The following is a 14,398-nucleotide window of genomic DNA, read 5'->3' on the forward strand; positions in this document are numbered from 1 at the left end:
GTCACCGATCCCCTGGTTCTCCTGAGCTTCAAGACCCCCCTTATCGCCGGTCCCCAACAATCCCACGCGTCCCTCAAGAGACCCCCCCCCCTCCCAGATCGCGTAAGATCCCCCTAGTAGTGACGAGGGGGGATGATTTTGTTGGGGTGCGTGAATGGGGCTCGTCCTTTAGGGGCGCTGCACCAATACGTTGTTAGCGAGCACCTATGAAGGCCGACATCGTGGCACGAGGAGGGTTGAGTGGCCAGCACCACGCCCGACCGCCTTTGTCTCCCCAGTGGCGATGTGTTACGCACCACACCATGCACTCCATTTGAGGCTGAGTCGACCTAGGGGCTGCCCAGGACCGGTTCAAATAATCGTCACTGGGTGTCCGGTGGTCGTGAGTTGGAATCGAACTCGGGTCGCCGGGTTCGCAACGCAGCGCGCTGACCGCTAAACCAAGCCCTCTTCACAAGACCTCGCGACCACCAACCACCATCACCACCATCATCTTTAAACATCGTCACCATCACCGTCGTCATCGTCACCATCACCGTCGTCATCGTCACCATCACCGTCGTCATCGTCACCATCACCGTCGTCATCGTTACCATCACCGTCGTCATCGTTACCATCACCGTCGTCATGGTCACCACCCCCCTCCCTCCAACGTCATCATGACTCTGAGTAACAGAGCGGCCATGTTACGTGGGGGTGGAGGGGGGGGGCCTCGGTGCGGACTCCGTCGCCTCCATATGACGGCCGGCCCACGGGGGTCCCCTTCGCCGGCCACGTGTGGCTGGGGTGAGGGGGCCGCTAGCCCGAGCCACGCTTCTTCACTCGCTCGTCTCATCCGGGGAACCGGCGAACGGGGCACGGAGGGGGGGGGAAGGGCGAAGGGCAGGGACGAGAAGGGCAGCGAGAGGGGGGCAAGGCCCGGCCGAAGAGGTAAGGCCAGGGAGGTGAATTCTGAGGGGGCCATCAGGGGTTTACAGACATCGTATGGTAGTGTAAGGGGGACTTCCCCCCCTCCAGCCGGTTCAGGGGTTGCAGTTGCAGCGGGCGGTGAGGCCGGGAGGGCAGAGAGACGGTCCCGACCAAAGCGGTCAGGTCAGATCAATCTACAACCGAGTTCCACCGCCACAAAAACGGGTTACAATTACACGTGAACTGACCACCTACTCGCTCACCCACCTCATTCATCCCCTCGCCACACCGCAGGTCACAACACTTATTTAGTCCCTCGCACTCCCAACACTTTGAAATCCCCCTCCTCCCAATCGTCTCTCTTCATCAGGCTCTTGAAACAACAATAACCGCGCTCAGTTCAACACGCGGACAGCCAGCAGCGGGATTGCATCAGTAACCCCAGGTGAGGTCAGGTCAAGGGGTTGAGGTGGTCAGGTCAAGGGGTTGAGGTGAGGACGGCGGTGAGGTCGGGACAGGGAGTCAGGTGAGGGGGTGAGAGGGTCGGGTCATGTCGGACCAGGAGGAGGGACCCCGCGGCGTGCCCCCGCTGCTCGTGCACGTGTCCGCGGGCGGCGCGGCGCTGTTGTGGAGCGCGGCCGATGCGCGCGATCTCCGGGAGCGGCACGGGATCGCGGGCTCCCCCGCGGGCTCCCTGGCGCGGCAGCCCCGGCAGAACTCGCGCCTGGGCCTCCCCGTGATCCTCATGGCCGAGGAAGCGAGGCTCCTGGCCGAGACGGGAGCCGCCGTTCTCGTGAGGCCCGCGGCGGCGGTCGGCGGCGAGGAGACGGAGCGCAGGGTGCAGGAGCTGGAGGAGGAACGGGAACGTGGATTCAGGGAGCAGAGGCGCCTCGCCATTCGGGAGCGCAGGGCGCGCATGCGGGGGGATCTGGCCGACACCATCGCCCGGGGACGCGAGGCGAAGCGGCGCAGGGCGCGGGGCGGACGCGGCGACGGCAGTGGAGGAGGAGGAGAGACGAGGGGTGGAGACGGGATGGGTGGTGGTGGTGGAGGAGGTAGGGGCGACTTTGAGGAGAGACCTGAGTTGGACGTGGAACCTACTGAGGATGCTGGCGAGAGGGACAAGGTGACGACGGGTGAGAGGGGCGAGCAAAAGTTTGAGGAGGGCATGGAGCTTGGTGAGGCGTGCGCGGACCACCGCGATGCCGGCCAGGAGGCCGAGGAGGACAATGCCGCCGCCGCTGCTGCTGCTGCCGCCGGTGACGACGAGGACGATGATGATGATGAGGACGATGCGGGGCTGCAGTTCACGCGCGAGAGCATGCTGGTGCAGGTGCGCACGTCGCGGGCCGCGCTGCGCGTCGTGGAGTGTCGCGCGGCCTCCGCCCCGTGGGCCCACCCGCCGGTCGCGCCGCACCACGAGCTGCGCTACCGCGTCTACCGCGACCTGCAGCGGCGCGGCCTGCACCTCACGAGCGGCGCCAAGTTCGGGGGAGACTTCCTCGTCTACCCCGGTACGGTTGGCCACGTGTACGGTGCGAAAGAAGTCGCCGCGCTGCGCAAGTGCTCACGGGGCCCGGGGAAATTTCCGCGTTGCTGTGGTTTGGGGGGGGGGTTGAGTTCGATCCGTGGGAGTCTGGGTATCAGAAGGTTTATTGAATACTGGAGGAATCCGATGAGCTGTAAAGCTCTCCGGTAGCGGCAGGTCATAACGTTACAACAAACAATACAAAAGCAATAGGAATGCAAAGTATAGGAAAGGAAAGGTAAACAAAGAGCTTTTATTTATAAAAATAAAAAAAATAAACTTCGTCTTATCTTACCAGGTACGCTGAGCGGATTGTTGGGGGGGGGGGGTGAGAGGCCACAGGGACATTTGGTAGTGCAGGGCCCCCACCCAGGGACACCCCTAGGGGGCTGTCCATAAATGACGTCACGCACCTAGGGGGGGGGGGTCAGACATTTGTGACGATGTGTGACGAGGGGGGAGGTTGAGAAATGTGACGTCACATCAAAATGCGCAACTTTAAATAGATACAGACAACACGTTCTACTTAATTAAATAGACTTTGTAATAAATGTTTTCTCCTACAACATCAGAGTGCAGCGCCACATTAAATCCGCACTACAATGACAGTAGTTTAAAGCGATTTGAAGCATATTTTATTTGGGGGGGGGGGCAGAGCTTTGTGACGTCATATTTGAGGGGGGGTGGGGGTCTGACTTTTTGTGACGCCCTGTGACGAAAAGGGGAGGGGGGGTCAACAATCGTCCAAAATCTCGTGACGTCATTTATGTACGGCCCCCTTGGCCGGCCCCCTAGCCCGGCCCCCTAGCCCGGCCCCCTAGCCCGGCCCCCTAGCCCGGCCCCCTAGCCCGGCCCCCTAGCCTGGCCCCCTAGCCCGAACAAGAGCAGCGGCGACCGCCCGCTAGGGGGAGGGGAGAGCAGCCATCAGGTCGCGTCCACACTTGACGCGACCTGCCCCTAAGAGGTTTTTGGTTAACGTGGAAGCAATGCTGCGACTATTATGGGGCCATCCGTTTAGTCCGTACGCATGGAGCGGGGAGGCGGGGGGAGGTCTGCTGACAATGTACGCATAGGAAACGGGGGGGGGGGGGGCGGGTGAAGCCTCTATAATAATTTGTCTACATTGACCTTCAAATGAGTTAGATAGTCCGGCGGTGGACTGTTTGCTGCTTAAGCACGTTAATATTACCCTTTGGTTCTCTCGGTAAAGTCACGTAGAAAGGAAAAGAAATTAAGTAATAGCATACGTTTCGATTGCAATCATCATCAGAACGTTAATATTATTAATCCTTCATCGTTTCTGCCTGGATTAAATATCGGCCGTTCTATAGGATTCGGACGGGGGGGGGGGCGGGTCAAGCGAACGTACGCAGATGGGAGGGGGGGGGGTGTAAAAAGTCCGCGTGCGTGCAAGGAGGGATCAAGTTTTGACAGATTTTTGCGTATGTACTAAATGGATGGCCCCTATTGATGATTTCATATGGCAGATATGAAGACGCCGCCGCTGTAGAAGTTCTTCTTTGGTTCTTTCGGTAAAGTCACGTAGAATGAGAATAAAATAATAAAATAAAATAACACTAAAATTCTCACGTTTCGGCCGCAACACAAGTGGCCGAAACGTCGTGAGAATTTTATTGTTTTTTTTATTTTATTCTCATTCTACGTGACTTTACCGAAAGAACCAAAGAAGATGAATCCTTGCAGTCACGAAAGCTTTAAATCGAAAGCTGTAGAAGTTGTAACGCGCGCAGTCCTCGCACGTGGGGGGTGGTGGGTGGGTGCAGGAAACCGGACAAGCGAGAAAGGATGCCTGAACCGGCGCCACTAACAATTGCGCAAGCTTTGTAGTCCGATATTTTTGGATGTTTTGCAAACGCCATTGCAATGTGTTTATACACTCATTGCCAGTGACGATTTCCATAAAACGTCATTGATGTGTGTGTTGCGGAGGTTCGTATCTGGCAGGCCACCCTGGTTAATCCTTCCGGTGTATTCACGGTACAAACGCACCATTTGCTTCACAGCGGACGCTAAGGATCCCCCGATGCCATTGCGAAACGAGTGGTCCATTGTGTCGGCATCACGGTCAAAATTTGCCAAATCAGAAAATTACCCATAAATTACTCAGAATTGGGATTAACACGGCAATATCGCTCCCTCCTGACAGACTGCATCCGTCTGTGAAACGCGGCGCTTTCGGGACAATACCAACCAGCCCTAACCATTATCATTTCAGGCCAGCTGTTGGCAAGGTCGAACCCGCTCCGCTAATCTCTCGTGGCGCGCATCTGCAGGAGACCCCCTGCGCTTCCACTCGCACTTCATCGCGTTGTGTCGCGACGACGAGCGGCCGATGGCGCTCGTCGAGCTGCTCGCGGCCGCGCGTCTCGGCAGCAACGTGAAGAAGACGGTGCTGCTGTGCTCGCCGATGCCCCGAGACGGCGTCCGCTACACGTCCCTGCAGTGGAGTGGCTGGAAGTGACCACCGCAGCCCTTGCCCAACCGGCAAGTTCCGACCCGCGACCTCCAATGTCGCAGCTTCAGCCTCCCACCACCTCCTCCTCCTCCGTGAAATATCACAAACACCAAGAGCTCATTCTTTAACCTCCAACCAAAATAAAACCTCCAACTTTGAACCTCCAACCACCTCTGCGCTGTTGGAATTTAGCCCCCCCCACCGCGCTGTGGATACGTGGGGTCTGCGCCGCCTGCACACTCTTTAGCTACGCCACTGCTGACCTCTCACCTCCCCCCTCCCACAGCCAAGCTGCAACATCAATCGCGTAACGCAACACCTCTGGCTGCCCGGCTCGTGGTGAATAAGAGGCCGAGGAGTGGGGGGACGGGAGTCTGGTCCCAAGCAACCCTCAGCAAATCCTGCGACTCCTTACGATCCAGGACGGATGGTTTCGTAGTCTCGCTCTTTTTTTCTCGTTTGTACAGAGTTCCTTAATGCGTGAACCTAATCCTGAAAGTATAAAAAAATCAACAAAATAGCTTGCAGCCCCATTCGTCACCCCACTGCCGGATGAGGGGAGTTCCCCATGCCTTGGTGGTTATGGTAATTGTTTGGCCATACTTCACCACCCTGGTCAGTGCATGGTTTGAGATACAGTACACTTGCCATTGATCTTGGCTCTGGCCAGGATTTGAACTCTGGTAGTTGTTTTTTGTGCAACGTGCGAACCACCTCCCCATTTCAAAAGCAGAGCAGACCAGAATTTCTTGGCAATAGAGAACATGCACTTGTGTTTACTGCTCAGACTGCTGTTATTGTTAATTTGCTTGATCGCCATAGAAGCTTAATTACCACCCTTGTGTATTGGCATTTCACTCCCGGCTTGGTGCCGAGTAATCGAACCCCAGGCGGCCAGGTCAACAGTGCAGTGGTCTGCGCTAAAATCCACCCAAAATTTGCATATCATTTCCACAATTCTACGTATCAAGATAAAACTCTTATAACCGATTAATGAATAAGCAGACAATTTGCCACCTCCACAAACATTAAGTATATATTTTTTACACATCCCATCAGCCAGTCTTCTGAAAAGTGCATCATTGAGGCAGCATTGGTCCAATAGAAGCTACATAGACCTGTTTTGACATTCAGCGTCTCGGCAGCAGTCGAGTATGCTTGCTTGTTGTGTCGCGTAGAACCACCCGACGACGAATCGTTACAGAACAATGCTACACTCAAACCGGCCAAAGCCTCATTCTTTCAAAAACGGTGACGGAGGAAGCGTCGTGTAAATAGCTCGCTTTTATTTCCTACGCAACCGCGGAGTTACGTGACCACGCAGGCATCTCTAACGCCCCTTCCCCCACACCGGCGGAATCACGTTACAAGAAAAACACACCGAGGCGCCTCGTGACCGCCACTGGGTCATCCGCCGCGCGTCGACCGTTAAGCTAAAAGAGTTCCCACCGCGACGGGGAGACGGGGCAGGGCAGACACGCTCGGAGCTGTTGCAGCTGCGGTGAACTCTACTTTGTAAGCGGGGTACGGTGGTAGCAGTGTTACCCAACCAGACCAGGAATCCAAGCCCCACTGGAGGCTGCTCAATCGGAATTGGCCGGGTGGGTCGGAGGTGCCGAGCCGGTGCCCTGGGCTCGGAGCCGGGATTCGGCCGCCTGTGTTTCAACCCGATTCTTAAGTGTAGCAAGTTGAAGGTTTCATCTACAAATAAACCATCATAAAACCCCATCGGTGTCAATTCAAGGCGGCCATGTGGCTGAGTGGTCCAAGACGTTGAGCCGGCACCGCCGAGAGAGCCCGAGTTCCAATCCGAGTGTTGGATGCCTGCGATTGTTCAGGGTCCTCGGGTGAAGCGAGTTGATGTTCTCAGCCTGATAACCGATGACTGCGTAAAACACCCCCATCACGTGAAATTGTTTCCTCTCTTAATTTGGCTAAACTCCAGCTGAGAATTAAAAATAATAAAAGTTGGAATTTCCTGTAGCAGGGTGCTCCCACATGTGGATAAGAGATTCCAGAAGTAGTCCTGTGTTTACTTCTTCAGTGGACCCTTCACTATCCCATGGCACGGGGCACCGAGACTCCATTAAACGATGCCGATATCACAATCGGAATGAAGCTGGGGGGGGGGGGATAAAAAAATCTAATAATCGAGTTCAGATAGCAGAATAATATTCTAGTAGCTCGCTGCTCTTCTGGCCAGCTGTGCAAAAGAGTCGTAGTTCATTTCTTGTTTTTATTTTTTCCCCCAACCACTGCCACGGCTGCAGGTTTCAGCCGGTGTCCTCTCCTCCGTCACTGCTTCGCGGTTATTAGACGCTGACCGTGCGGAAGACGTTGAAGCCGCTGTGCGCCGTGCTGGCGATGACGCCGGGGCATTGCGGGTGCCAGTGCAACTCCTTAATGTCGCTCTGGCCCTGGTGGATGAAGAGGAGCTGGGGGGGGATGGAGGCCAGCTCCCCGGGGGTGTCGCCGCCAACGGCCTCGGCGTCGCTCTCGACGCCGAGGTCCCACTGCGTGAGGAGGTCGTCGGCGCCCGATGCCGCAAACACGGAGCTGTCGCCCGGGTGCCACTCGACCGACGTGATGGGGGCGGTGTGCTGCTTGAAACGCGCCACGGGCTCACCCTTCTGCTCACGTGCGCATGCACGGGGGGGGGGGGGAGGGGGGAGGAGGGGTGACAAGGGTGCACGTGTCAGATCGCATGTTCCACGCCGCACGTCACGCCGTGCACGTCTTGCCAGAGGTGCGATACTTGAGATTTAATTCACAGAACTCTGCTAAACGATTCGGACGACAATGAAATCGGAGAACGCAGCAGACGGTGGTTGAAGACGTCACGGCGAGCAACGTGAGCTTCAGAGCAGCGAGGAGATGGATGTTGATTTGGCAGCTGTCAATGGACTAAATGTGGTCTTTATGGAAATCATGGAGTTTTGTAATAAATCACATTCTGGGGTGCCCCAGCCCTGAATTAGCCCCGGTATTTTTAGGACGCATACTCCAGGTCGGTTATATTTTTTCTGGGATGTCCATTAATCACAATTTGTTTGCAATAGAGCGCTCTCCTTTACACCGGGGCGTCCGAGCACTTCACACGCGTGATGAGCGACTTGCGTGTCATCTCAAACAATTGAAAGGACACCCCTAGCGACAGCTGTCCTTGAGGAAAGGACACTCCTAGCGACAGCTGTCCCTGGGGGTGCCCTGTTGCGGTATCGGCTATCTCGGCACCCAGCTTACGAGTAGGGGGTGACGATCGCTGCTGCGCGTGTAATCCCAATGGAGTAATTTGCAGGCAACATTTCGAATTGGGCCAATTTGGATTCTAAACTTCAGCTGTGAAGCAGACAGCGCATCATAATCGTACAGTACACACATGCCGCAGCAATAACCGAGGCGGCCTGCCGGATTCCAACCGGGGGTGAAAACCTCTGCAATGAGTGGCAAACGTGGGCCAACTCTGAGCCGCATCATGAGGGCCCCCCCGGTACCTGGAACTGGCGCAGGTCCCAGACTTTGATGAGGGCGTCGTCTCCGCCGGAGACCAGAAAGGGCTCACGCCCGTTCCAGTCGATCACGTTCACGTCGGCGTCGTGGGCGTGCTCGGCAGTGAGCATGCACGCCTTGGCAGGGGCGGCGCGCACGTCCCACACGCGCACCGACGCGTCCGCCGAGCACGACGCAAACACCTGCGCGGCAACGACGCAGCAGAGAGGGGCAACCACGGTCAACTCGCGAGGACAAGAACGGCAAGACGCGGGCCGGGCACATTGCTGTTACTTTATTTATTTAGCTTTTGTCATTTTGGTGACCCCGAGTCACTCTTGTAAATGAGACTGCTATCTTAGTATCTCAAATTCTCACCTGGTTATACAAAATAAACACGACAATTTTAAGTTGTTATTAGCAAACGAGACTTGAAACAATCGCTACTTGCATTCCGGCACCCGGAGCGTAAATACGAAGTGAGCGGCTGGGGCGGGGTGGGGGGGAAGGTGAGGGTAGAAATCGTCAAGGCGACCGCTAATTACCGTCGCCTCGTTAGGAGACCACTGTAGGTCCTCCACGGACTTAGTATGCCCCGTGTAGGGCCTCTGGTCCACGTGCCAGCCATCGTCCCGCGGGCTCCACAGGTGGATGTTCTTCTTGCAGTCCCCGCTCAGCAGGCGGCCTGGGGGTCGGTGGGGGGGTTGGGGGCACGGGGATGGCACGGGTTAGAGCCACACTCGTCACGCGATCGAGGATCGGCAAATCCTTTAATCGATTTGACCAGCTTTCTATACGGGCAAACCCCGATTGGCTACACAACTTGACACTGTTTCTGCTTGCTTTGGATCATGTTCACGAGATTAATGTGGCTGCCCGTGCCGAAGGAGAGCACTCGTGGAATTTCCCCGTCAACTACAAAGCATTACAAAGAAGTGAAATGGTAAGAAATGGAGGGAGCGACTGTGACCCCCCCCCCCTCCCCGCTATAGACAGGATGATCGATGGACATACACAGAAAAACCGTCTTAACAGAGCTAATACATTAACACCGTCAACCTTGATTGGACAGCATAAAAAGGGAAGTCAGGAAATCGAGGAAGTGGTTGCGCTCCCCACTGCACAGAGCTTTTTGCAATTTTCGCTTTAGCTGGAAAGCTAAAATTATTATTTATCATTATTATTACACGTTTACCCAGGAGAGCCTCACTAAATCTTAACACTCTTTCAGGGGGGGGGGGGGGTCCTCCCAAGTTTTGCTATAAACCGGGGAAGTGAAAGCGTGACCTCGGGAGTGCGAGGAGGCGGCACTCACCGGGAACGGTGGGCGACCAGTCGAGCGCGAAGCCCTCGGTGAGGTGCCCCGAGAAGGAGAAGACGGGGCTCAGCTCGTTCTGCTTCTCGCGCACGAAGCTCACGAGCGCCTGCGGAGACTCGACGGCGGCGAGCTGGGGCCGGAGGTCCCACAGCTCCACGCGGCCCTTGTCCGACCACACAGCCGCCAGCGCCACCCCACCCACACGCGACACCTGCAACACGGGCGGCGGGCACCGGGCGCATATTTACAAACATAACACCACTGATCGATCGTCTGCTCGAGTCCCCCCGCTCACCCTCGTCACACCGCTCACCCTTAGAGTACACCACTCACCCGCACGCGGTTGACGGCACCGTAGTGTGGCATGAGCGCCGTGTCCATCTGCGGTTTGGCGTCCTCGTCGTCGCTGTCGTCGCTGCTCTCGTCCTCCGCCGCAGTCTCCTCCTCGCGACCGCGGCCAGTGCCCAACAAGTTTGACATCTTCATCACAAGCAGCCTGGGTGCGGGACGGCCATCGCCACGGGGAACAGATGGCACACCCCGTCATTGATGCTCACGCCACTGCCGGCTCAGGGGCCTCCACTGGAGAGAGCTATAGAGAGTCCCTCTAGGGGTTATTTTTTTTTACTATGTAATGCCGGCCAGCTATCTTGTAAGAGGTGGGAATATCCACCATTTAGCCTACCACACAGTGAGCAAATGTTCGACGCTGCAGTGTATTTGTGTATACTGCTGGGAGGACAAGCATTAGGACAAGAGTCTGCAACCAAAATTTAGATTTTTTTGTGGAAATCGGTAAAGCTATCAAGAGCATGTGAATACACAACTGTCCTTAATACATAACGTCACGAAGCACAGCAAAATAGAATGAGTGACCCACTGCGTGAAGGTTGACTGTGGGCAGAGGATGTGGAGGGGAGCGGAGTGAGATATATTGGGGAGATGTAGGAGAGTGTGGGGAGAACTGGAAAGCAACAGGCAGGCAGAGAAAAGTCAATGGATCTTAAAAACGGCGAGGGCGATCTTGATATTGATCCGGGATTGGACTGTGAACTAGTGGAGGGATCGGGAGTATTAGAGTGACGTGGTCTCATTTACAAGTGTGAGGAATTGGTCCGCGGCATTTGCATCGTCTGGAGTTTGAGGCCGAGGGATTTGGGGGAGCCTGTGGATGAGAGTTGCAAACGTCCAGTGGGGGTGTGATTAAGGCACGAATGAGGATCTCAGTAGCTGCTGTGGTAAGGAAATGGCGGCTGCAACGCTCCTGCCGACCATCAGAAGGCCCAGGCACCTGTTGGCCTGCGCCGTGTCGGCCTGCGTCCCAGCCACCAGGTACATGGTCAGGGGGAAGTCGGTGCGCTGCTCGCCCAGCTCGTCGGGGATGAACGCGAAGCTGAGACACGGAGCCCCTGCGCAGAGAGAGAGAAACCACCCAACAACACAGTTCTTGTTTTTGCTCCGACTGCTACTGCGTCATTCCTCTACTTTATTTTTAGTTTGTTTTGCTTTTGTCATTTTTGTGATCCAGGTCACACTTGCACACGAGAATGTTCTCACTACCTGGTTAAGACAGAATAAACTTTAAACTTGAACTATATTCTCGAGATCATAAGATTAACTTCACCCCCCCCCTGCATTTTCAAGGAAAAGTTGGTGCACAAAACAGGTCCCTGCAGGGTAGGCTGGTAGGACAAGTCTCTGCGCTGTCTATTGCTGATTTTACACCCAACAGCACGAGATTTCACTTCGTTAAAGTATTGAAAGGGGACGGACGGACACATTAATCTATTGCAGGCTGGTACACTCAGTTTACAACTTCGTTCCTACCAGTATAAGCAGACAATTCGCCCCCTTCCCATATCCATACCTGTAAACCCCTTATCTGTGCCTACTTTTTACAGACCAATTCAGACCTTATTGGTCACTCCGTGCTCTTATAAATCTCAACGTTCATCCTACAAAGTACCATCGCATGGGAGAAATAAATAGATAAAAAAACATGTTTTTGCCCGTATGGAAACGGCTGTACGCCGTATGGACCTGAAAACTAAATTTCCCTGTACAAGAATACGGATAAACCGTGTGGGTTGACAGGTATGAATATCTATCCCTCCTTATAAAAATAAATAAAAGTACGTTTAAACATTCCATCAGCTACACGGCCTTCCGAGAGTGCATTACTTCAGAAGCATTAAGAAAACAGGTCTGGGAAGAAAGATGCCAATTGTATAATTCGGTAGGTGTGTCACCAGATTTGTACGAGCTCATTGGCACCGGACACAAGCTTGGGGTGCGTCTTAGTTCTCAAAACGTCCCATCGGCCGGTGGACAAGTCATCATTGTCACGGAGACACCCGAACAATAAATTGTCCACTTTTTCCTTACAACCTCCCTTTGTCCATACAAGATAAAGATCCCCCGTAAAGCCTTATCAGACTTTTGGGGCAAGTGCTGTTAAGGCCGAACACGGCAGGGGATGGTTGGCCAGCACCACGCCCAACCGCCTTTGTCTCCCCAGTGGCGATATTTTATACACCGCACTAGTCCTTATTTGAGGCTGGGTCGACCTAGGGGAAGCCCATGACCAGTTCAGAAAATCGTCACTGGTGTATGCTGTGCGCGCGATACCACTGCGCCACCGCTCCCCATACAAACATTTAAACAGGTAAAGGTGCCGCCCTACAATATCTTGCTCACTTTACTGCTGTCAGGGCCTCCACTATCGGTAACTCTAGACATTCGTTCTAGTTCTACGGAGTATTTGGCCTATTTTTCCTCACTAAAGTCCAACTTTTATTTTGTAGAAGTATTTTTTTTTAATCGTGGGCGCTGCCTGATGTCTGCATCACCGCTCAGCACCGCGGCCGGAGTTGAGTTTCCCTGAGACAATACGGAGTGGGGCCACGCGTTCTACAGACCCGGCCCGCAGAGTTGGGGGGTCACCGAATCTGACCCTTCCCAACCCTACCGTACCCGATTCTACCCTGTCAGCCTAACTCTTCCCACAGTCACCCTGCTATAGCCCTAACCCTACCCCTGTCCCGGACCCGTACCGGTCTGCGCCTGGTGGTACATGTGGTAGGCAGAGTCGTCGCGCACCAACTCCTCGCCCGCCGAGAGCGGCTGCCCAGGCAGGTACACCCGGGGCTGCGACTCCCCGTTACCCTCTGCCATCTCTTCCTCGCCCTCCTCTTCCTCCTCGCCCTCCTCTTCCTCCTCCTCGCCCGACATCTCCTCCTCCACCACCTCCTCCACGTGTTCCCTGCCCGGCGCGGACATCTTGCCTCGGACGCGCCACACGTGACCAGAAGTGACGTCGGTAATTTGGGGGGGGGGCGTGGTTTACTGCCATCGGCCACGTGGCCGTCTTCCTGAATCGGAAGGATTTTTTTTCCTTCCTAAGAATCATCGGAAGGGAAATAATAAAATAATAAAAATTAAACATTATACAATTCTCACGACGTTTCGGCGGCCGAAAGGGAAATAATAAAATAATATAAAAAAACATTAAATAAAATTCTCACGACGTTTCGGCGGCCGAAACGTCGTGAGAATTTTATTTTATTGTTTTATTTTTTATTTTATTCTTTCCCTTCTACGTGACTTTACCGAAAGAACCAAGAAGATTAATCCCTGCGGTAACGAAAGCTTTAAATCGAAAAATCATCTTGAAGATTTGCTTCTCGGATCGGAAGAAATCTACTGGAATAGTACGAAGTCTTCTCGAATCGGAAGACTTCTTCTCAAATCGGAAGCATTAGTTCTCAAAACGTAAACTTGCCTTGCACCTGTCAATCACAGAGTATGGAATCTTCCCCCTTCAATAGGGAAGATGTCGTCTAGAAACAGGAGACGTCTTCTCGAATCGTAACGCTTCCGTAAACGGGAAGACTTCTTCCGGAAGAGGAAGACTTTGCTCGTGGAGCCCAAACGAAATCCTTCGGCGACCCAACCCGTTCGCGTGCTTATGTTGGGGGAAAATAATCTGTCAGTCACACCACACAATAGAGAGCCATCAGCCACACATTTGGCTTGTGGGAGTGCACGACGTGTACGATACACACGTACGTGATGAACAAATCCACCTGCGCGTTGTTAAGATGCTCCTGGACGTTGTTGTAATACACACACCTATGCTCCCCTGCCTTCAAAGGGCAATTGACAGCGTGGTGAAGTATGGTAAAATAACCCCTGTGGCGTAATCAGGCCCTTGGGTGCAGCAGTCAACCGGCGGAGATGGCGCGGCTGCGTTATGTAACGAGCGGCCTTGGGCCCTGGTGTATGATGTCATTGTACTGGTTATAAAGATTAAAAAAATGATTTATGTTGTCTGTATAAACAAAAATAAGCTTTTACGACCGAAATATTAAGTTTCATTTTCGTTAGTCATGGAACAAATGTGTGGTGGGGGGGGGTTAAAGAAAAAATATAAAATATTAATGTGTAATTACACAAACCTGTTAGTGTTGGCAGGGGACATGAATACTTAGTGGTGCGATGATGATTAATTAAAACTCCACCTTTTTTTAAACTGTGTTTGTATGACCCTGACAGGATAATATAATAGGCGACGTTTCGGGAAATAGCTTTCCTTCGTAGCACATGGATGGGCCAAAAGAGATGGTAAGAGTGGGAGAACGGACTTGTTTACCGTGTGGGCTGATGAGAATTGTAAAAA

The 14,398-nt window shown here is 54.0% G+C and overlaps 2 protein-coding genes across 4 annotated transcripts; one reads left to right on the forward strand and one right to left on the reverse strand.

The window, feature by feature from the left end:
* The first annotated feature begins 214 nt into the window (after nt 1-214).
* TSEN34 (tRNA splicing endonuclease subunit 34) lies at nt 215-8,812 on the forward strand. Of its 3 annotated transcripts, XM_032967226.2 has the most exons (3): nt 215-2,423; nt 4,732-4,942; nt 7,184-8,812. In XM_032967226.2, the coding sequence occupies exons 1-2, from the start codon at nt 1,460-1,462 to the stop codon at nt 4,917-4,919; spliced, it is 1,152 nt and encodes a 383-aa protein (XP_032823117.2). In that variant the 5' UTR covers nt 215-1,459; the 3' UTR covers nt 4,920-4,942; nt 7,184-8,812. The 3 variants fall into 3 exon arrangements, with proteins under 3 accessions (XP_032823117.2, XP_075928491.1, XP_032823118.2); XM_076072376.1 differs by lacking the exon at nt 7,184-8,812 and having other exon boundaries at nt 4,732-5,080; XM_032967227.2 differs by lacking the exon at nt 7,184-8,812 and having other exon boundaries at nt 4,674-4,764.
* Nucleotides 6,183-13,172, reverse strand: GRWD1 (glutamate rich WD repeat containing 1). The gene is made up of 7 exons (XM_032967221.2): nt 12,774-13,172; nt 11,012-11,129; nt 10,054-10,216; nt 9,718-9,931; nt 8,948-9,087; nt 8,408-8,605; nt 6,183-7,543 (listed from the first exon to the last, which is right to left on the reverse strand). The coding sequence occupies exons 1-7, from the start codon at nt 12,997-12,999 to the stop codon at nt 7,226-7,228; spliced, it is 1,377 nt and encodes a 458-aa protein (XP_032823112.1). The 5' UTR covers nt 13,000-13,172; the 3' UTR covers nt 6,183-7,225.
* Between the last annotated feature and the right edge of the window lie 1,226 nt (nt 13,173-14,398).

The sequence above is a fragment of the Petromyzon marinus genome, chromosome 37 (assembly GCF_048934315.1).
Source record: "Petromyzon marinus isolate PM22_M1 ecotype Great Lakes invasive population chromosome 37, UKy_Petmar_22M1.pri1.0, whole genome shotgun sequence".
Classification (NCBI taxonomy): domain Eukaryota; kingdom Metazoa; phylum Chordata; class Hyperoartia; order Petromyzontiformes; family Petromyzontidae; genus Petromyzon; species Petromyzon marinus.